At 39.5% G+C, this 22,736-nt stretch overlaps 1 protein-coding gene across 1 annotated transcript in view; it reads right to left on the reverse strand.

Annotated features, from left to right (window-relative positions):
- Window positions 1-22,159, reverse strand: part of ptch1 (patched 1) — a 65,402-nt gene extending 43,243 nt beyond the window's left edge. The window contains exons 1-2 of the mRNA XM_005794902.2: window positions 21,587-22,159; window positions 19,495-19,687 (exon numbers count right to left, since the gene is read on the reverse strand). Coding sequence (XP_005794959.2) covers window positions 19,495-19,687; window positions 21,587-21,757 — 364 coding nt within the window. The 5' untranslated portion in view covers window positions 21,758-22,159. The remainder of the gene's footprint in view (window positions 1-19,494; window positions 19,688-21,586) is intronic.
- Between the last annotated feature and the right edge of the window lie 577 nt (window positions 22,160-22,736).

Consider the following 22,736-nt stretch of genomic DNA (forward strand, 5'->3'; position numbering starts at 1 on the left):
CTAAGTATGATGTGACATCTCAGCAGACTCTGCTGCAGAGAGTATCTTTGATTTTTAACATATCACTTTGTTTTCCCAATCCTTTATTATCCCTTACATATTATAGTCAATATGGATTCATGACTATCTCCTAAGATACTGGATCACTACTGTAATATTGTTGAGTTGACTTCAACTCCCCCGTTCTACATTAGGATATTCCAGTTAGTCATGATGCACAATAAACATGTTGGGAATATCAAAAGATAAAATTTTAAAGAATCTAGATGTTTTCTACAGGAAGAGTGTTTATATTTCACTCCTGGACTTGATCTCTCAGAAAAATACAGTTAATGGAATCCATGATAAACATCCTCAAATGTAAGCATTTTATATTCATTTTTAAACAGGCAAAGATGAAGGATGAAGTACAAAGATATATGGATTGAAACACCACCTAGTGATTGAAGTTGGACATTGCATCAAACTCCATCATCAGGGGGAAAAAAAACTAGGTTTGTCCCTTTTGATGTACTGTATGCTGATTCTTCAGTGTAACAAGGATTTGTTTTTACTTGATAACGGGAACATAAATTCTTGTACACTTTAGATCATCTTTTATCAAACTTTGTACACAGTGCAAGCTTGAAGAGTAACTCTAAAACTTTGCCCATTCCAGATTTCACATACACTTATGCCACAAATACTAATAAAGGTTGAAGAAACCTGTGATAGAGCTGTACCATTTGGTTTTTAACCAATGTTATAACAATATATTAATCAACATATAAGTTTGGAATGACCAATTGGTCAACACAACAAGATTCCACTCAAAACTCTCTAAATCACTGAGAAAATTACTGAGAGAAGAGAAGAGGCTTGTGTATGCCCCTGTGGCAGAGCCTTCAGTGTGGGTATTGAACATGTTGCATAACATTAACCCCTGGGCTCCCCTATTCTCCAAGTGTTGGAGTGGGGGGCAGTGGGCTATGAAAGAAGAGGACGTAGGTTTCTAAGGAACTGACATCACCCCCTTCGTCCTTTCAGTTCTGGACTCCCTCCTCCCATTCCTACTCTCATTTTCTCTGTCTTTGCTTTATTCAGCTCTACCCTGTGATTGGCCAGATTATGATGGCAATCAGCCCGGCCCCTCTGTCAAAGCCAGCCCAGCCCCCTTTTCTCTTTGCCAACTTTCTCTTTTTTCCATGCAGGACACACAGCACCAGAGCCCCATCCCACAGACATCTCTCATGCAGAAAACGGAAGTAGCTTACACTTTCAAGGAAAACAACAGCAACCACGTCCTTCAACTAATGCGTGTGATGTACACGTTGGAGAAATATTAGATATGACAAAGAAAAGGTAAAATGGTTAAAAAAAATTAATATATGTGTTAAGCAGATGTTCAACTAACATTAGAACATCCAAGATGTATGAGTGTATTCAGTGTACATGCATGTGGCCAAGCACACCTCAGTAAGTGTGTGTGCACACGTGTGCATGTATGCAGAGAATGGATTAGCTGGATTAGGCCTCATCTCAGCAAGAACCCCCTGTGGTGTGGGGAACGCCCCCCCAAAACCGGGTCACCTTCCTGCAAACAGCAAAGAAATGTCCCATACCCAAAGCTACTGATGAAGATGAACAAAAAGCACTTTTCCACCCAGATAAAAATAACCTACTTTAATCCATGGTTTTTACATTGAAAACAGACAAAGAGAGCGATTTAATCTCTAAGAGTGGGTATATGTGAATCTAAATTCCAACTGCAGAAAAGATGAAGATTATTGTTGCAGGAAGGTTATGTGAACCAAACCTTTGGTAGATACAGTTTAAACTGTATGACAGTGATGTCAACAAAGAAAACAGCACAATAAGACACAAAGTCGCTTTTCTTTTAGTAATTTCAAACAACTCAAAACAACTGAAAGTAAAAAACATGTTCAATCATTTTTGTCATTGCAAAGTCAGAGTCCAAGTTTCCAATAATGCATCCTCATGTGACCATCACCCCAAGGCTCAGCATGACACTGAATTTGTGAAATTCTTCAATTGTAAACTTACATTGACTTTACAAATGAACTGATCATACTTATTTAATGTCACTGAGCAAAACAGTGCTCAGTGACATTAGATGATTATACTGGACACAGAGGACAATGCCCAAAATGCTAAAGATCACAAAGTGATGGTAGCCCACATGAGGAAAAACAGGAAAGAAGAAAATAGGAACATATTACATCTTATATCATCATCACAATATTTACCAGTGTTATTGCCACTGCAAGATTTCCTAATACTGCGCAGCCCTACCATCCGTTCATCCATTCGTCCATCCATCACCTCTTTTTAAAATAATTTTTACCATGAATGTCAGTACTTCTTAAGTCAACACAAGCAAACCAATAGGAGCGACCAATTCCAACTTGCACTCTCACTATGCATGCTTTATTCTTTAGCGCTTGTGCTAAAGAATAAAGCACAAGAGCAACAACAGCTGTAGTGGTTCCTTAGAAGTAGCATACATAGTAGTTGTGAATGCAGGTGTGCACACAGCCACAAATATGTGATGAAAGGCCTTACTGAGAGCAGAGACCCTATCTGACCCATGACAAGCCCCCCTCTTTCCCTCTCATGCTCTTTCCCCTTGTGCTCTCACTTTACTCTCCCCTGTTAGCATTTAGAAAGGAGTAGGTTTCCACATAAGTAAGTTAGAAAGAGGGTTCTGTAAAATGATCGAAAAAGTGAGAGAATGACAGAAAAGAGCGGCAGAAAAATAAGAAAAGAGCAGAGTAGAAAGCTGAGATGTGCCCAAAACAGCCGGACCCCCTGACACAAATGTGACACTCCAGCTGCCAACCGCTGCACCCCCCTTAATGCAGCATTACCATATCTATGGATACCCTCGCCCCCGATTATGCTAATCACCTGTCCGGCCCTTGCAACTCCTAAAATGGGTGTATTTAGCAGTCGGCTGGCTCCCAATGCAGCTTCTCCTGGGCCCGAGGTGTACATTCACACAGTCCTCAATGGGCAGATTCTTCCACGTTGTTGCCTTCATTCAAATCCCCAATCTCCTCTACCAACCCCCCAAATCCCACTCTCCCCCCCCCCCCCAAAAAAAATCCCTTTTAACACCAATGGATTCACAAGGCAGCAGAAAGAGTATAAGGTAGATGTAGAAGAAAACACTGACAGTAAAATGTCTGTTTTTGCAACATGTGCATGCATTTGTGAAGTAAATGTTGCAAGTAAAAGAGATGTACCTTCATACCTAAACTAGAAATGGATGCAGCTGTCATTGCAAGGTGTTAACACTGTTAATCTTCAGCAGTTGAACTATATGAATTAAAACCATGCAGATGGATGGGGGGACATGTATCCTGTCAATGCCTGTACATTTGCAATCAGGTAAGCTTTCACTGCCTCCCCCCTGCTGGATTTACAATCCTGTGATTGGCCCACCGCCCAGTCATAACAGACCGTGACATGAGCCTGAGCAGCCAATCTCAGCCAGCCATCTCTTTGTCATTTCCTGTAAAGATGGCCCATGATTGCAGGTATCCCAAAATCACACATTCCTGAGTGCGGAACAGAAGGCAGAGGCAGAAACAAAAAGAAAGTGAGAGGAAGAGCAAAAATTGTCCTGAGAGCAATTCAATATTCCATTGTCCTGTCACCCTGCCTGACATAAACCAGTACAGTGCAGTAGGGTTAAACAATCTCCAATTCTTTTATACTTTCCTTCAAATTAGCCAAGAAGCTTTCTTGTGATGTAAAATTTCTGAAGCTCTTGATTTTCTTTGGACTTTTGCAGACCAGCAATGTCTGCCATAATTGCAACTTGATTATGTCTTCCTTATTATACATATAAACCATCTGACCTCTGTAGTCATTGCATCCTGACTAATCATTGCACTTGTTTATATATCCAACCACTTGCTGCTGTTCAACTAACAGGTTACTTTGGTCGCATAACTTTAACTGCTGTAAAATAAAATAAGAAAAGCATTTAAGAAAATGGCATTAATAGTGCCTGTTTAGATCATATTTTAATGGTAATTATGTGAGGAGCATGTCCCCTACCTTCACCTACTAACATTTGTCTGAGTACTGTTTCAGTCTTCCTGCTGGCAGCCTAAACCCTTGGGAAACATCTTTGCATGTACAGCATCTTTCATGACAACCACAGATCAAGTTCCAGGCTCTGACTCTGCTCCTGCTTGCCATTTCTTAGTTTTCAGATGGTCCTTGGAGGTGTGATTGGTATTTTTTGATCATTGTCAGCATAATTTAGGGTGGTTTTTATAAATGAAACCATTTGTTGTGATCCAGCCAGGCATTTATATGTGTCTAGTGATCTGAGTCTATGACTTTCTGAAACCAGTGTCTAAGAGTGATCCTTTTTGCTACCACCCCCGTAGAGGTGTAAAGTACTCAACAGGTGTGAAAGTGCACAAGTGCAGAAAGCACAGGGTTTATTCTACATTCGCATGGTCAGATAACAAAAACAATGGCAGATAGGTGAACCTTTTCTGAACAACTGGACATCGTAAAAACAGTGGAGTCTCAGCCGTGAGCAGTAACACTTATAGCTTCTGGAGCTTTGCAGATAAAATGCCTAGAATTTGTTAAGGATACAACAAGATCAAGAGAAGGGTGTACAGATGGAACATAAATGGAAAGATCTCTATGACGGTCACTGAAGTGTTTCCTGTGTAAAGACAGGAGTGTGGATTTTGTCTAAATACTCCACAACTGAGTGAGTATTATGTGCTTTATTTTTTCTGTTTTTGGCATAGTTGGCTGTAATGTAGAGGTTTGGAGTTGTCTTAGGGTTTCTTGCAGTATTTGCTCTCAATCTGCAAAAAAATGCTCATGATTAATTAGGCTATTTAATAAATATGTAAATTATGTATGTAATAACCTCCCTACCTTTCTCCGTCTCTCTGCGTATAGACATTCTGTTGGAGTATAATGGCGATCATGTAAAAATATCAGAAGGAAATCGCCATAATTTGGTCTTAGTTGTCTTCTCTCTGTTTACTTGGATACAGTGCAGTTATTTAAGACCCATGTCATCACTCAGGACACATTTAAATTCCCAATCTGAATGACATGAGCTGGAAGATTGAAATTAGATCATATATGTGTGAATTCAACATCAGTTTTACTACTGATGTTGATGTCTGGCCTGAACTTTTGCAATACTGTTATTAGGCCTGTCACGATAGCAAATTTTGCTGAGCGATTAATTGTCTCAAAAAATTATTGCGATAAACGATAATATTGTTTGAAGACCTTTTTACACTGATGTAATGGAAATTACGTAATAATGCATGTGATTTCCTGCCAAAGATAGATACACTTTATTTTCAAAAGAACACTAAACACTGGAACTGATAAACAAAATAAACAAAACAACCAAAAACAAAAACAAAATGGATTCTCAGTCTCCATTAACAAAAAATGTACTTGATAAAAACTAAACAACATAAAGCCAAAGTGGAAATAAATACTGCATTCAACCAAAAGACTGCAGATTATGAAGTCTGTATATTATGTTGCCCTTCAGTAATAATTAGATTTAAATGTAAAAGATGGGCACATCGACTACCTGATGCAATAGTTCACACTAACAACAATCTTAGAAAGTTGGTCTTTCTAAGATTGTGTGGTGTGTTATGGTAGATCGTCGTTGCCGCTCCGATCTAAATCAGGGGTTTTCCCCGACTGGGATCGTTAACGCAGCCAGTTGAATGTGACAGGTAGCCAATCAGAAAGCGCGGATTCCCTCCGTGCTTTCTGAGGGGAAATTACGTCGGGGAATCCCAAACAGCTGACACGGCGCAACCCGAAGTCCAGCCGATGTGGAAACAACATTAATGTTTATTGAACATGCAAAGAATATAGAAATGACAAGGGGAGGAGTTGGAGCGAAATTGCTACCGCAGTTGATAAACCCGGTAACTTTTCAGCTGTTCTTCGTTAACGTGACATAAATAGGTTATAATGATTTTCATTCAGTCAGGACTTTACGCTGACACTAGCCACATGCATTGCAGGTAGATTGTAGTAAAGCATTGATTAATGCCTGGCTTTAAAATTAGTTCACTGGACTTGTAGCCATTATTTTGTGCCCATTGTTGGACACCACACGGCAGGACCGAACCCGATCGAACCGTTATACCTAGGATTTCTGTCGGCTAATATGTGGTCTCAGGTTTTGAAAATGGGCCGACAATCCGCCGACAGCTCTAAGATCCTGTAGTGTGCGCTGGGCTTTACACTAAGGAAATTAGGAAGGGAGGAGTCAGTGGAGAGCACCGGAGCAGAGCCCTTTTTCATTCAGTGTCATTAACAGAAAGAGAAAAAGGCCGGAAGAGACGATAATGGCGATAATTGAAATGACGTCGATAGTTTTAATTTATCGTACGATTAATTGATTTATCGTTTATCGCGACAGGCCTAACTGTTATATTGTATTTTTTTGTTTACAATTGTATTGGTGGCTTGCATACTTGTAGTGTCAGAATGGTGGATTAAATCGGTAAAGTCCCTCTGGAGGCCCAGGTACCAAATGCATAGCCTGCCTCTGCAATTTTCTAAATGAGGCTAGTGAGGCAAGCTAAGGGCAAAAAGCACATCCACATTTGACAACATGCTAAAATCAGACCACCATGTAGTGGCATGACAGGACAACTACAGTCAATTCAAGGGGTCTTTTCTCCAACCAATATCCAAAAATAAAAACAGTTTCCAGAAAGCGGTCTGGTGTACAATGGACCATCAGACAGCTCTTTCACTGTCAATATGGTGTTCACTCTCGATGACCAAGAATCAGGCAGACGCCAAACTAAATGTCTGAGGAAAAAGGCAGATCTTCACAATTCCGAGTGTGCTAATCACATGCTGCTGATGTGATGTGGTGTGTTATTTTAGCAATTTTATATGGGAATAAAAGTAAAGGAGTCCATATTTATTACACAACAACTAAAACTGCTAAAATATCACACCACCTGCTTACCTTAGCTTACCTCACTAGTTTCCACAACAAAATTAGCATTTTTTTGTTAAAATTGTATATTAATATTTAAAAGGTATTCTAAATTGATTTTACAAAACAAATATGTTCAAGTATGTTTAAAAAACCTACAAGGTTTTATAGTGTCCCAATTTATTTATCTACTTATTCATATTTTACCCCTTTACTATCCATTTAATGCCAATGATAAAATATTTCCCCAAGCTATTGCACATTAGTTTAGTAAATTCTTTTTGTAGTTGGGTACTATGAAAACAATCATGAAAAAGTCCAGATCTTACATATAGTTTAATTTACCTGTGTATTACTGTATTTTCATAAGACTATTTATTGCATCCTGTTTCCAATAAGTTAGGTTCTGATCCCAGTTTTGCCATTTGACTCCTATTAAAACATAACAGATTATGATACTAAATCAAACTAAAATAACTCTAAGTGACCTCCTTTTGGTGAATGTTATTTATTGGAGAAACATAATCCCATTTCTGTCAGTAGAAGTAGAAAATTACCTTCCATCATCAGTAAAAGCAGACTCAGAATTTCACAAGCTTTTTTAGGTTAAAAAAAACATCCAAAACTGCAAATTTACAAAATGGTAAAGGGGTATTTAGTCAGCTCTCCATGTTTACCTTTAAAAATCTAACCAAACCGAAACATACATTTGCTACCATTTTATTGTTCTGATAGAGACTCAAATTTAAACTCCAAACTTCTCGATCATCTGACAGAAAATATTTTCTCTCTTTTCATGCCTTGTATGTGCTTGTGTGGTACTTGCTGTTACTGCCAGACTCTGTGACGACGTTTTGCAGGAATTGCAATGAACTATAAAGCTATGTATGTAACTGCGGTAAGCCAGAGGGGCTGCATAAAATTCCAGCAACTAGCACACATACATACATTTGGATATGTTTGCAATAAAATTCTCCACACTGCAGCCTGAGATGCATCAATCCACACTCCAATCTCTCTAAGTCTACGGCAGATTCCGTGGCCAAAACACAAATACACTACTGCTACTATACTTCTTTCTCTCTACTCCAGCACACACACACACAAATGTGCTCCCTCTCCTGTTTTGTACTTCTCCACCCTCCTGGCAGCCAGCACTGTGAGGGAGGGAAGAGAGGAAGGGAGAAGGAGGGCAGGGAAGGAGGGAGGCCAGACCACCCTGCTCTCATGGCAGGGCTGAGTGTTTACATTGCCGTGGCTCACTCTGTAATACATCTGGCATTCTGAGGCCACTCTCTCCAGCCAGGGAGGGGGAAGAGGCAGAAGAGGAGGGGAAAAAAAGACGCTTGAGTAAAAGAGAGAGTCCTTTCTAGCAGTGGGGAAAAGAGAGGAATAGAGGAGTAAAAGAAGGAGGTAAAGTTGGGGGACATGGTGGTAACTTTCTCCACAGTCTCATGTGGTCGGTCATTTGCAGGGCTCTGGTTTTTGAATAAGAGCGCCTGAAAGAATGCAGAATGTAAACAGAGCACTTGGAGGCATCTCAGGAAGTTGTTTGTGAATGGGAGTGTGCTCTCATTTGCAGCATGCGCGCACACACACGCATACACACCCCCACGAATAACTTAGCAACTCGAAATGGCAATGCACTTTAACTTTCGGCCAGGTAGGGCTTTCACTAACAAGGCGATTTTCAAATACCGGGGATTCAACTTGAGAAAACATCCCTGCAAAACTCTGCTTACAGAACCAGAGGCTCAATGTTCCTCCAATACCAAGTCCCTCACCAATCCGCCTGCGCTTTTCATAAATTCATAAAATTTAACACAACACACGTAGGAATGTTATTCCTTATACCAAGGGTTTAATCCTGTTTGTGGCTAACTGATAAACACACACTTAATTGAGTGCAGTTTGTATGAGTGTCTGAGCGCGCAACTGAATAACTACCGTGCAAGAGCAAAACAGATGACACGAGAACGATAGGCGCCTACAGTGACTTCTGAGTTAACTGGAAAAAATATTGGGTGTGGGCACACTTTTTTGTGTTCTTAGTGCTTGCGGTTCTTGAATGAAAGCTGGAGAAGAAAAAAATACTGCAGTGGGGGAGAAAAAAAATATAACGTGCACGACAGGAAGAAGAAAGAGATAAAAAGGAGAAAAAAAAACACTCACTCAAAAAGGGACGTCTAATTAGCCTGCACTGGTCAACCACCTCGTCATTCACAGAACCAGAACCTCAAAGCCTCTCTGCGTGCAACAACAGTTTTAGAATGTCTGTGTGTATGTGTGTGTTCGTGCACATGCATCCATGCATGTATCACTGCTTTTATGCACATCAAAAGCTGAATAATTCAACCATGCAAAACCACAATCGTCTCAGCTGAAGACGCCACTTTCTGGGAGGCACTCCCCCCTCCTCTTCATCTTTCTCCACGAGGCGTTTTTCTGCAAGCACTTAACATTAAAACTGCAGTCTCTCACTACCATTCCCACCAAAACAACCACCAACTTGGTCGGCTCTGCTGTTAATCACAGTATGCACAAAAGCGAAGCACAAAGGAAGTGGATGTGTCCTCATTATTAAGTGCTTTGATTGATTATGTGGATAAATAATAATGAAATACTGCCATCTGACATATAATTTATTTTAATATAATTTTGTATATTGCATCTTTTTCCATGAATTGGGGTTTTGATCCCTATAGAAGTCAAAATAAGGAAAAATTACTGATTACAACTTGTACTCAAACCAAAAATGAACCATCAGCAATTTCCTGCTGAAACAAAATATTTACTGGCATCACATAACCAGGACTATGAGCAGCTTATTAAGGCATCTTTTAAAATTATTGACTGTAAAGGCATTTATGAATAGTCTTAATCCAGTCAGACCAAGAACAGGTATAAACATGACTAAAAAAAGCAAAAGTACCAATTTGTGAAGGTGCAAAATGTTTCCAGTGACATTTTTTGCCATTCAGCAAAATATCCACTTTAATTACACACATCAGTCAAATTATTAGTACTGTGGTTTAATTTCTTGTTACCACACACAATAATGAATCTATCACATGACAGCAACTCAATGTTTTTAGGCATTTAATAATGGATAAGGCGATTTGAACAGAGCATGGGTTTTAAGTGTCTCATGGTTGTTGGTTCAGAAAAAGCTGGTACAATCATTTCATAAAGCGCTGATTTTCACACACAACTGTCTCTAAGGTTTTAAAAAACAATGTGAAAAAGAGAAACTATCCAGTGGTTATCCAAAAGACTTGCTTAAGATGACAGACAGACAGACCAACAGTAGCCCTAATAACCACTTGTACAAACCAAGGACTGCAGAACACATGCAACACTGAAGCAGATGACCACACCTGATGCCCCTTCTTTCAGAAAAGAACAGGAAACTGATGCTGCATCAAACACAGACTAGACCAAGGGTGTAACTTTGTGTTGCAAGTTGGTGGGGACGAAGAGGAGCGGGTGGAGGGGGCGTTAGGGCGCTGATGTACCCACAGTTATTGGAAGATCTTTTCTTTTCTAGTGATAAACTAGAAATGACTTCCATTATTAAACTTCCATGTGAATGTCTGGTTGGAGAAATTGGTGAATAAAGTGACCATCGATATTACTGGATTCTATAAAATGTGGCTTAAAGCTGAGATGCTGATGTTTGGATATGTAAATATATATATTCTTTCTGCTAATAAATCTATAGATTGGTTTCTGTCAGTCCTAGAAATAAAAGAGAGCAAAGCAAATTTCTCTTTATAATGGCCCATAATTTAATTTTACTTAATAGGAGCCGTGATTTAAAATTTAACCAACTTTGGCTCCTATATACTTTATGAAATATTTCATCCTATTTTATGAGTGATCTGAATTTTGCCACGTTCTACGAACAAATGAAGCAATTTGTCCTGGGAAAAAATGTATAAAAAACGGTTGGTTATATATATATTTTTTTCTCACTCTGTCAGCTTAACGTCATACACAGACTCGTTGCCATGGCAACCAATAAACAGCAGCCCGGAAGCGCAGAGCAATGATTTCATTCCAATGCGTCAGGAATTAACACTAAAAAAAAAAAAACCCACAAAAATATTTCCCCTACAAAAAGGACGTACAAACACCAAACAGAACATTCTGTCTGTTGCAGATATATGTTTTGAATTTCCGTTTTGCGATCATTAGGAAGTGATCCCGAACACTCGCGGTGGTTGATTAGCTAACTGAAACACCTGCACTTCTGATTATCTGTCAGAAAACGTATGTGGGTCGCCTTGTTTTTGTGTTAATTGAACCGAAATACTCTGAACTGCGCAGCAAGAGCACGTGTTAAGGTGATAAAAGTTAAGCTTAGCATGACTAACCTACTCTCCACTTTCTTTATATATTTTTTAATTAAGGTTTTTTACCGACCTGTGAAATGTGATCCCTTGGGACTTTGTTATCTTGCTACCTAGTGTTGACAATCAATATCAAAACTTTGCCCCCCCCCTTCTCAGATTCTTTGCTTGGTTGTGTCATTTCCCCGACCACCGATATTCCTGACTGGATGCAAAGCAACAGTGCCTTTGGCTCACTGCCACCGCGCGCACAGTAAGTCACGTGATGTCCAATCCTCTAAAATTTAGAGGATATGGCATAAATGGCAAGTCCGCTCAGTGATTTAGAGTCTAAATCAAAGGAATTTTAAAAAAGCATTACCTGTCTGTTATTGCTTTGAATACAACGTGCAGCTGCTGTCGAGTTACCTATGTAAGCACATAAAGAAAAAAAGGTGCAGGAAATATTGGTGGGGACTGTCCCCTTCATGCCAGAGTTGGTGGGGACATGTCCACACCAGTCCTTCAGGAAGTTACGCCTAGGTACTAGACAATAACAAATTGAAAACATTTTGCCCAATTCAATGAGTAGAAATTTCAGCTGCTCAAAGGGTAGAGAATCGGAATTTGGCATAGACCAATATGAAACCAGGAATCCATCCTGCCTTGACCAGAAGCTCAGCCTGGTAGTAGTGGTGTAATGGTTAATGGGATATTCTTTTGTTACACTTGCAACCCCTTTGAACTAAATGAGCATTACTTAAATCACAACAGTTAACCCCAGCATTGTAGTATTGTTACTGACCACATCTGTTCCTTTACGAACACAGGTTGCCTATTTGATGGCTATTTCATCAAGTTAAAACAGAATATCACAATTCAAAATGATCTCAAACAGGTTTGGTGAAAATGACACTGCACTTCAATGGCTCAAACAAACTGAGGTGATACGATACAAGTGTTTTTGATAATAGATGTGCAGGGCCAAAATCTCTGAAGTATGTTTCTGACACCTTGCTGAATCTATGGGACAAATAAAGCATCTCTGGAGGTCCAACCCAGAACAAACATGGTGTACATAAAAGTGTCTAATGACTGTATATTCTCTGAATTTAAAACACTGGTCACACACATCATATATCATACAAAGAAATATGGTTGTAACCATTAAAATCTGGGAAACTATAATTTATTTTCAATTAGGGTACTCATAAACATCAGTTTAAAGATTATACCTCAGATTTACTGCCCTCTGCTGGACAATTATTTTCACACAAAAATAAAATAAAATGCATTTTCAGACTCCCTTCTAACAGTCAGGTTCAAGAGATGAACCTCTTCACATCAGTGCCTTGGTGACAGCTGCGACTTCTGCTGCATTTCTTGTAGTTCCCGCCCTGCACCCCCTCTGCTGTGAGTCTTCACTCTGCACCCAGGCCACAGGGTGAGTATCAGGTGAGGTTTTAAATAGCGGGGCCTCAACGAGATGACCTCAGGGTCTCTGGAGTCCATGCCCGTGGCCCCTGGCCTCTGCACTTATGCACCCAAAGAAAGTGCTGCGGGACCCCGGGGCCTCTCGTCAGCCTGTAGCCATGAGACTACAATTCATGACTCTGTGCCCCCAAGTCCACACCATAAATCTGGGCAGTGTGAAGTCGTTTCAGCTTGAATTGGGACATTTCCGTGAATGCAATGACCTTCACTAGCGCTAAGAACAACTCTAGCTCATCTGCTTCATCAAGTTCAATCTATGCCCAGAGCTTCTAAACTTTTTACCCAGTTCTTGCTACTTCTCTTTGCCAATCAGCAAACTGAGGTGATTACCAGTTTCAAAGTCAAAACCGTGAAGGACTTTAGTAGTACAGTAGGCCAATGTTTATTTGATACTGTTTTAATTAGAGGCAGGCAGTGGTCTTATTTTCTTTACAATTTGGCCTCGGATTGCCTTGGCCCGTTGATACTGTGAGATACCATAACTTGCTATTTGTGGCCAGGAAGAACAACAAAGCCTTCATGTTCCTCTAATTCACATCTCTTTTCTCTGACAGCTAATCATTACACTGATGTGAAATCGAGGGTGCATCTTGAGTTGAACACTCGCCATGAGGCATTTTCTCCAAAGCTGACTCCAAGCAATGTTTGTGTGTGGGGGAGATCAAGATAGGACATCACAATACTACAACTTCCTGCTGGAGCTAATCATTTCCTGTGAGTGGCACAGTGAAAATAAACACAGAGTTTCTCAACAGTGTGGATGCATTCTGACCTAAATAACTTTTTTCAAAGAAAAGTAGACTTAAAATATTGCTACCAGGAAGGCATGAATCAGTTACTGGTACACCGTAGTTTAAATCAGTTATGCGTCCAAAGCATCATAAGTGTTCCGTAGCACAGTTTCTATATTTCAAAGTCCTATTAATGGGATGTCAGAGAAAGACCAGAAGAGACCAAGGTTTTTTCCAGCTTTATGGAGGGTAGCCTGATATAATCCTGCCCCACCCAGACCTATAACTGCCGGTCAGCAATCTGAAAGAAAACAGCAAAATTTATCTCATGCATAGAAGAACATCAAATTCAAAGTAGGATTATCCATCACTCGTGCAAAGCCTTACTCTGTTTCAAAACAGTCGGAGGTTGGGTACCACAGCAGATAGCTCGACCAATTAACCAACTAATTACTAATGATGAGCTTTTTATGCTTGTATTCTGGTATAAAGGGTAGAACAACAAATGTGTACTTTGCACAATATGCACTGAAATGTATTCTAGATTTTTAAAATGTAGTACCAAAATTACAATAAATCTAAAATAATATTAACAGCAATATTGTAACTCATACTGAATATGAGTTACAAGAATAGCATTTATCTTAGTAGCAATAATGATTAGCATTTATTTTAAATTTAAACTTAATTGCATGTATTTTTGTTTTACATTTTTGTATAAGAAATGATATAGCATAAAAACATGTCATAATTACTTCAGATTATCAGGCTTTGAAACCATCATACTGGTCCCTGTTAATAAAGTAAACATTTGCAGGACTTAACCTCTACATGGAAGTCTGAAAACATTATTTTTTTCTTTTTTTTGCTACTCTGATCCATTTTTGTCTCTGGCTTATGGAGGGAAACAGTAACACAGTACTTCCCCTTGTGCACATGTTGTTGCACACTGACCGCCAGCTGGCTTAAAGAAGACCAGCGTACTTAGCCCATGGACACAAGAAAGCAAGGGTTTGCTGTTTGGACATATTTTTTGCTGTAAAAAATACAGACACATGCTATGAAAACTGAAGGAGCATAATCCACCATTCCTCTTTAGATAAAATTTAAAAACGTAACTGCTAATTGTGATGATTGAATTCTGGTCATTATCAAACACGAATATAACACTAATCTCTGGGTCGCGTGACTGTCAAGAAGCCAGCTGCAGGCTAGACCAACTAATTAGTCAGCTAATATCAGCTCATTAGACTCCCAGTGTAACTCTATAAAGAGTAGAATGGCACTTATTATTACTCTTATTATTTTAACATTATACATATATTTTTCTTGTATTATTTTTCTTTTTCTTTTCATCAGCTTATTTTATTATCATTTTTGTACAGCACTTTGGTGGAGTTTTAAACCCGTTTTTAAAGTGCTATATAATTAAATTTGACATTGACAAAATGTATATAAATAAAGTAAAATGTTTTGTATGGTATAAATATTCTTGCACTTGCAGTCGTAAACTTTGGTTATTTATTCTTTATATACAGTAGAACAAAAACAAAATACCAGTCTTTGAACGTTATAAATGAAAATAATCTAATTGTAATAATGACATTTTTAATAGTCATAGGAATAACTCCTGTCTTAGTGTTTCAATTAAATGCAGATAGAGTATTTTTTGTTTCAAGTCTTTCTAAATACAGTGCTTCTTGTTGAGGGTCTTTTACTATCCCATACCACCAACCAACTCCTTATTGCTTGAAAGATAAAATACTGGCTGTGGCGTTGGCACAGGGGTAAAGCATGACCCACGTATGGAGGCCTTAGTCCTCAATGTGGCTGTCGCAGGTTCAAGTTCTGGCCTGATGACCTTTGCCACATGTCTTCTCCCGCTCTGACAACCTGCTTTCCTATCTGACAACTGCCAAATAAAGGCCACATAGGAGCAACAAAACCTTTAAAGAAAAAATACCGACCACTCCATGTTTTCTCACAGTTCAGGGTGTACGAGGAGACAATCACCCCTTTGCACGAGTATGTGTCTCACTCCCAATTTCTCTCTGTCACTTTGTCTAATAAACAGAACTTCCTGTGTCTGAGCATTTATAAACAGTGCAGAGAGAGTGCAGTGAGAAGAGACAACTCCTGCTAATGTTTTTGCACGTGACAACTTGAAGAATAAACACCCAAGACAAGTGCTGTACGCAGTTGATGGTGGACGGCTGGGGGATTCTGGCTACAACCAAGAAAGCAGGCATGAATGAACCCCAAATGAAATCATGCAGAGTTCCAACAGTTTTGCAGCGTATGTGCATCTGTGGGCCACACAGCTTCCCTAGGCGGGGTCGTCCATGGGTCGCCTGCGGAGGGCAGTTCCAGATGAAACATAAACAGCTGGTCTGTCCTCTTCTCCTCTCGCCTCTTTTTCTTCTCGGATGATGGGCCAGTTTCCCCAGCACGGCCCAGCACAGGGCTCCGCGGTCCAGGCAGAACTAATCTATCCCTCAGCTGTGCAGTCTAATCTAAACAAACAGATCTCTCCCTACCAGCATCTGGAACCCCTCATGCACCGGGACCAAGGAAACCACCAAAGCACTGTCTCCTTGTCAGTGTATGTGTGTGAGGAGGTCCCTTTTTGTAATCAAAGTGTGTGTGCATTTTACAAATGTTTCCTAGAGATCCCTTTACTACCAGTACCTGGTGCACTTGAAGTTAGCTTGATTTTATGAAAAAACAGACTGTTTGGTTAGGTTTGCAGTTTCATCAATTTTTTTATGGTTGTCTTAAGAACAACAATAAATGTTAAGCGGGCATCAGAAAACATGATGAAATGCAGTCATATCACAGTTGCTTAGTTGCATCAAAACACAGTAAAAGTTGTAGTGAAGAAGCCAATTTGGTAATGAGTCAGGGTTATTTTTTTATGACCGCGATTGTTAGTGTCAGATTTTTGACTGTGTGAATTGATTAAATTGTAGACAAAAAGGATGCATTTAAATGTATGAAATTAAATCTTTTTTATTATCCATACTGGTCATTGCTACCAGACTATTCTAAGAATAAGCACTAAATTGTTTTCCTTGCCTCCTTTCATTTCATATGCATAAACAAACTGCTTTGTATCAATGTACCTACCCACTAAGAGTCCATTTGTTTATTACAACGAATAACTATAAAATGGTTAAATCTTACTCAGAAGTTAATTTATTTGTACAGTATATTCTAAAAATGTCTGTTATACCCTTTTTCCATTGATTGTGATTCTATGTAGGGTAAGCCATATGAGCTCAAAATGTTATCATATTTTGGGCATTTGCTGTGATTGCCTTTTTAGGCATAAGATACAATTGATGCACTGTGTACATTCAGACAGTGTTAGAGAACACAGAGCCTACGAATAGCTCAAATCTGCAAATACCTGAGACCCATTTTAAAAACACTTGCACTTGCCAATTTTAATAGTTCAAACACAAAACATACCCTAATATACATCAATTAGTACTACTAAAGAATCAAACATCTACAATCTTTCATATCCATTCCCTTGGGGGCACAGCCAATCAGCACCAAGAACAAAGAACGACACTCCTGGATTGGCTGCTTTGCAAGTGCCAGCAAATAGCTTGTTAAGTAACATTGCATCTAGGTACCTCACCATCCAAAGCTGCATTTTCTTTAAAATATTTTAGATATGCTCTACAAAAATAATTCACAAAAAGGTAAATCTGCAAATATTTGTCAAATGTAGTGAAATCGATAATGTATGACTCCTAATCAAATCAAAATAACTAAGCATACTCCTGGTGGTAAATTAATATTTAATAGGCTTAACTTATTTTCCCACAATTCAATGCAGTAGACTACTAGCATGATTTTAGAAAATAATTTTAAATTTTTGGTTGTAAAAGTAGCTTTAAAATGTTTTAGTTGTTATGGCAGGTGATTTCTTTTTGCATTATAAATATCCATAAAACAACAAAAACTGCCAAAGTACTAAACTGCAGAGGAACACAGTTTTTCACATTACTAATGTTCAAACAATAAAATTTTTACTATTCAGCAACATTTCCACCAAATATATCCATTAAGTTTAAAACACCTTATAATATGCAAAATGATCGGATTCTGACTACTAAAAAATATGGAAAGTACAGCAATAGTGCCAATAAAGATTAATTTTCATTCAAAATCTCATTTAGCAACAGTCATAGTAGAACAATACAAAACTGTCCGTAAGATCAATAAGTTGTCTGGAGTTGCATTAGTAGTGAGTTTCAGCTTCCCATTTTTGTTTCTATAGATATTTGTTTAAAGAATCTAAATAAGTCCCTTTCACATATAAAACATGCATGTCACCCTGAGTGTAGAGAATAAACCAAGAAAACTGGGTACCTAGTCAACTAGTGACCTTTATAGTTTCAGTTGCTTTTATATTTTTTTTATAGGTACTTTAGTAATATGCAGTTGCTTGTATTGTTTTTAGAGTTTTTTTATATTCACTGGGTAATATTTTGTTACTGTATTGTCGTAAAAAGAGAATTCCCACACTGTGGGACTAAGAAAGGACCATTCATTCCCACCAAATTGACTTTCAACACAAACTTTAATATCTGATAAATTAAAATTATTTTCTTTAGTCTGCTCACAGTCTATAATAGAAAAATACTATTCTAAGACTCCAGTAGGAGGTCGATCATAGTTATGTTGGTTTTATCAGGGGTCATAATCTGTCATATCACATATCAGTCAATAAGCAAAACTGATTTACAATTGCATTAAACAGAAATATAGAATCATGCAAAGAAAATATGATAATTACATTGAATTATTTGTGAATGTTCAACCTCACTTAAGATTTATCCTAACAATTTTTAAAAATGACATCAAATGTTTATTTTGCCTAAAAAACATTAGAATGCTAGATTGAAGATTGAACATATTTATCCTAACAGCTAAAATACACTTTCTATCACTCTGCCATAACCTTCTGCATTTCCTGTAACGCCCTCTTGCTCCGGTCCTCCTGACCGTGGTTCTGGCATGTGAAAACTGTGTGATCCTCTGAGTACAATCAGGAATGTGTGTTTGAAGAGGCTACTTTCTGCACAAACTGTGATCCAACTGCGCCTGCGCAATGCATTAGAAGACCTCTGTCTGTCAGACCCCTGCAGCAGCACGCAAGGATGGGCTAGGCCTGCAAACCCAGGGGAAGAGGTCGGGAGTCCGTCCGCTTTGATACTTAAGCTTAAAAAACGTGGATTGTTTTCATATAAAAAAGGAATGGAAGAATAGTATAAAGGTACAAAAATGTATATGAAAGAATATTATTTAATCTATTCAAACATACAGTTCAGTTCCAAATAGCAGATTATGCCTTTTCATTCATGAGTGGAACAGCCAACTTGAGCCATATGTACAGGAATGTAGATCAAAGAGGGAGAAAAAAAACTCAGCCTCATGCCTCTACCCCCAAAGAACCACCCATGCATACACTCTCTTTCCCTCTTTTAAATTTCTTCATTTGCCTAAATTCTTTATAAGAAAACAAGAAGACTGATTGACACTTCCACCGTAACTCCTGTCCGTGCTCTGCTATTTCCCTGCAGCCAGAAACAAATCTTTTTGGAAAGTTGAGAGCTGTCCAAAACAGGACCACACACACAGCCTCTGAGCCTTCAACTGCTGGGGGCTGGCTCTCACACACACCAACACATACACACACTCACAAAATGGCGGCTTTGACAAAAATTTCCTCAACTCCAAGGGCTGCTTATGAGCCTAATTACAACCTTCTTCACGGGTGACGTTATTGTTACCTCTTGCAAATCCAACACAGTTTTGCTCGGCCACTTTCCAAGACACAAACTTTAAACAATTCTCCTAAAAAGTCTTTATAGCTGGTGATTTTCATACATACACTCAAGAAACTGTGCAAGTTAACAAAAAAGCCAATAACCAAACATCGTCTTACCTTCCACCCAGAGTTTCTCCACGTCCGTTTCCAGATTAGCTGCCCTTAAACCCACGGCAAAAGCTCCAAAAATCATAAGGCCCACAACTAAAAACTTTCCACAGTTCTTTTGTATGTAACAGCCGAGCCTGAATAAGAATCTCTGGAACTTCGCTCTCAGCCACAGAGGTGCTTTCCTCCCAGTTGCCTTCCCCTGTGATAAGACAAGAGAATGAAGTTACTGTCAATGAAAGCAAACCGATTACACTTACCTGACCAGATAAAACCATTGGAATACATAGAAAGAGGTTATTTACACACATTATGTGCATAAAGTAACAAATTTTACCCACAGAAACACATCTGAGGGGAAGTTAACGTTGAGAAACGAAAGAAAGATGCACCAATCACACTTTTCCAGGCCAATACAAATATGTTTTTTTTCTAAGAACCTTAACATATAGAAGCAGAAAAGAAAAATCAGTTTTAGAAAAATATATTGTGGTATCTGACTTGCTGATCACAGATCAGAGGCGATCAATGAAAAATTGATTACCTCAATTTTCTGAGGTGAACATAAGAAGGGAAACCATACGTTGGCAAATCTGATTTCTAATCCATAGCACATCTCCAGTCATTAGGATTCAATTTGATAATGCACGTGAATGGATTTCTAAACAAAAAATCCCTTTATTGTCCCATTCTGGAACATACATTTCTGGTTTATTGGCTATACATAGAGTGCTGTCGTTTCACAGCTGCAATAATAAGCTATGAATAGAGTGAAACTGAAGAGTTTGAAACTGATTTCCAGCTGAACCTCCAAAGTCGATGGAGATAAATGATGGGAAAGAACTGTCAGCTAGGCCTGCATCATTTCATGAAGATCTGCAATCGTGTACAAATTGGTGTCCACCCAGGGTATGTTGACATTAAATTTCTATATTCAACTCATAGCCTACTATACAGAAATGGTTGACTCCAATAAATAATATCTATTTTTGGTCTACTCAGGGGTAATAATCTATTGAATTGTACAAACGTAGACTATCCTTAATAACTGATCATTTGTCTCCAAAATTCTTAACTATACTTCACTAGAACAAAGAAAAATGTACTTCATCATTATTTATGTATTGGGTACAAAATTATCTGTTTGCTGGTTCTGAATGGAAGTAGACTTCTGAGTGAACGTCAATGCATGGCTATAGAAATATAGTTTCCAGACAAATACTGCATCCAGTAACTTTTGTGATTCCAATATTGAACACACTGATTATGTGATTAGATGTGTTGTGCAGCTCTACTGTCAACTTATAATGATAAGTCTGTGGGGTTTTGACTTAATCTCTTTTGCCATTTATTTATGCCTTTAAAAGCCAAACTCAACAGGAGTTTTATATCTGAGAGCTTGAAACTTCAGTTATAAATACATGGCAGATATCCCACTGCACAGAGACTATTGTATTCTAAAGGGAAGCAGTCTATGAACTGTCCCTGGGGTGGCTTTCACTTCCACCGTTGCACGCCCCACACATCAATAGGTGATATTAAATACCCTGAAGAGTGCATGTGGTTAAAACCCACAAATACCACCACACACGTTCACACACACACGCAGACAGGCAGACAACCCCTCTCCCTGTGGAGCTGGCCGTGTGTTCCGGTCTGCATGGGGAGTGGAGAAGCCAACACAAGAGAGAGTGAGTGTGTGCGTGCGCGTGTGTGGGTGTGGGGGGGTTACTGCCAATATTTGTGAACGGAAGAGAACAGCCACATGGATTTTCAGAAGACTCATCCAAGTTGAGATACCTGTCAGAAAACTATATGTACAGCTGTCTTTCCAATGTATAGGATAAGATGCAATGTTTTGCCATGTGCTTTATTAGTTTGGATGCAGCAGTTTCTGTACTGATAACCACAACAAGAAGCTTGTTTCACATGGGTTTGAAATAAAAAAAAGCATTTTTTTCCTTCTCATGTCCATGCTTTCAAGCACGTCTTGTTACCTAGTAGCGACTGGACATAAAAGTTTGGCCACTTTACCCCCCAGTAAATACAATGAAACAGGCACCACGCAGCTCTCCTGTAGTGAAACATGAGACATAAGCACCTCTGATATTTGCTCCAGAGCGAAGCCCGCATCGCAGTAACTCGGCCGCTGCAAATACTCCAAATCCAGCGGTGTGCCGCGGGTATAGTCCCCCCTGTTCCTCCGCGTTATCCTCGGCCGATCGGGGTCTCTGTTTTCCTGCTCGAAGGGCGCATTAGCAGCCGAGGCCATGTTGCGGGGACTGCGAGGTGGTTACCGTTTCCCACTTTATAGTATTTCCCCGAAAGCGTGTAGCGATATCCCGAGGCGACAGAGTTTCACTCGTGGAGACCTCACACCCGTGAAGTGGGACTTCATACTCCTGTTGGAGACGGCGAGTCAAAGTCTGCGCCTTCCATCCCAACATTTCGTGATCCGGAGGTCTCCGCCGCTCTCACCGCTTTCACCTTGTCTCTTAAAAAAATGTTGAAAAGGGGGGAAAAAAGAAAAGAAAAGGAAAAACAGAAAGTTTCTCTCAAAAAGCGAGGCGCGCAAAGGGATTCCCACACACAAGTGGTCGGGTATGAAAGCTCGATGGTCGCAGCATTCTGCTGAGATCTATGTGGTCTTCCCCTGGGCCGCGCGTCACGGCCAACTCTGAGATTCAATAGAAGAGGGAGAAAAAGACCTCTCTCCGTTTGGAGGCAGAGAAAGGAGGAGGGGTGAGAAAAAAAGACTCTAGATCCCGCCTCTGGGGCTGTCAGATCGCAGGACTTTCTTGCATCTGATTGGTTCCAGAAGGGCAAAAATTACTCAGCAAACACGACTATTATTAGCTGCTTAGCAACAGCTCACTAAAGTAGAGAGACCACCCAGGTGGATGGACCTCGTGTGTGCATCTCCGACTTCAGGGGGTGGGGACGGCGGGGTTCTCCGAGAGCGGAACCTCTCGGTGCGGTCAAATTTCTGCACAGCGGTCCGTTGCAGGAGGAGGGAAGCGTTTCCACTGGATGAGATCTCAAGTCAGAGAAGTCCCGGACCTGTGCGTCGGAGGAGAGCTGAGGAATGTCAGAAGTGAAGTTTTTGACTCCCCACCCCTCACTGCCTTAACCATTATGGTTGTTGAGCTTCAGATTACAGTGGTTCAAGGGGAGGCCCGATACCCTTTGGTTATAAAACTGTGGCTAAGTACCACTTGTTGTACTTGAGCTATCCTTTAGTTGGTATTTTT

Source organism: Xiphophorus maculatus, chromosome 12 (genome assembly GCF_002775205.1).
Source record: "Xiphophorus maculatus strain JP 163 A chromosome 12, X_maculatus-5.0-male, whole genome shotgun sequence".
NCBI lineage: Eukaryota > Metazoa > Chordata > Actinopteri > Cyprinodontiformes > Poeciliidae > Xiphophorus > Xiphophorus maculatus.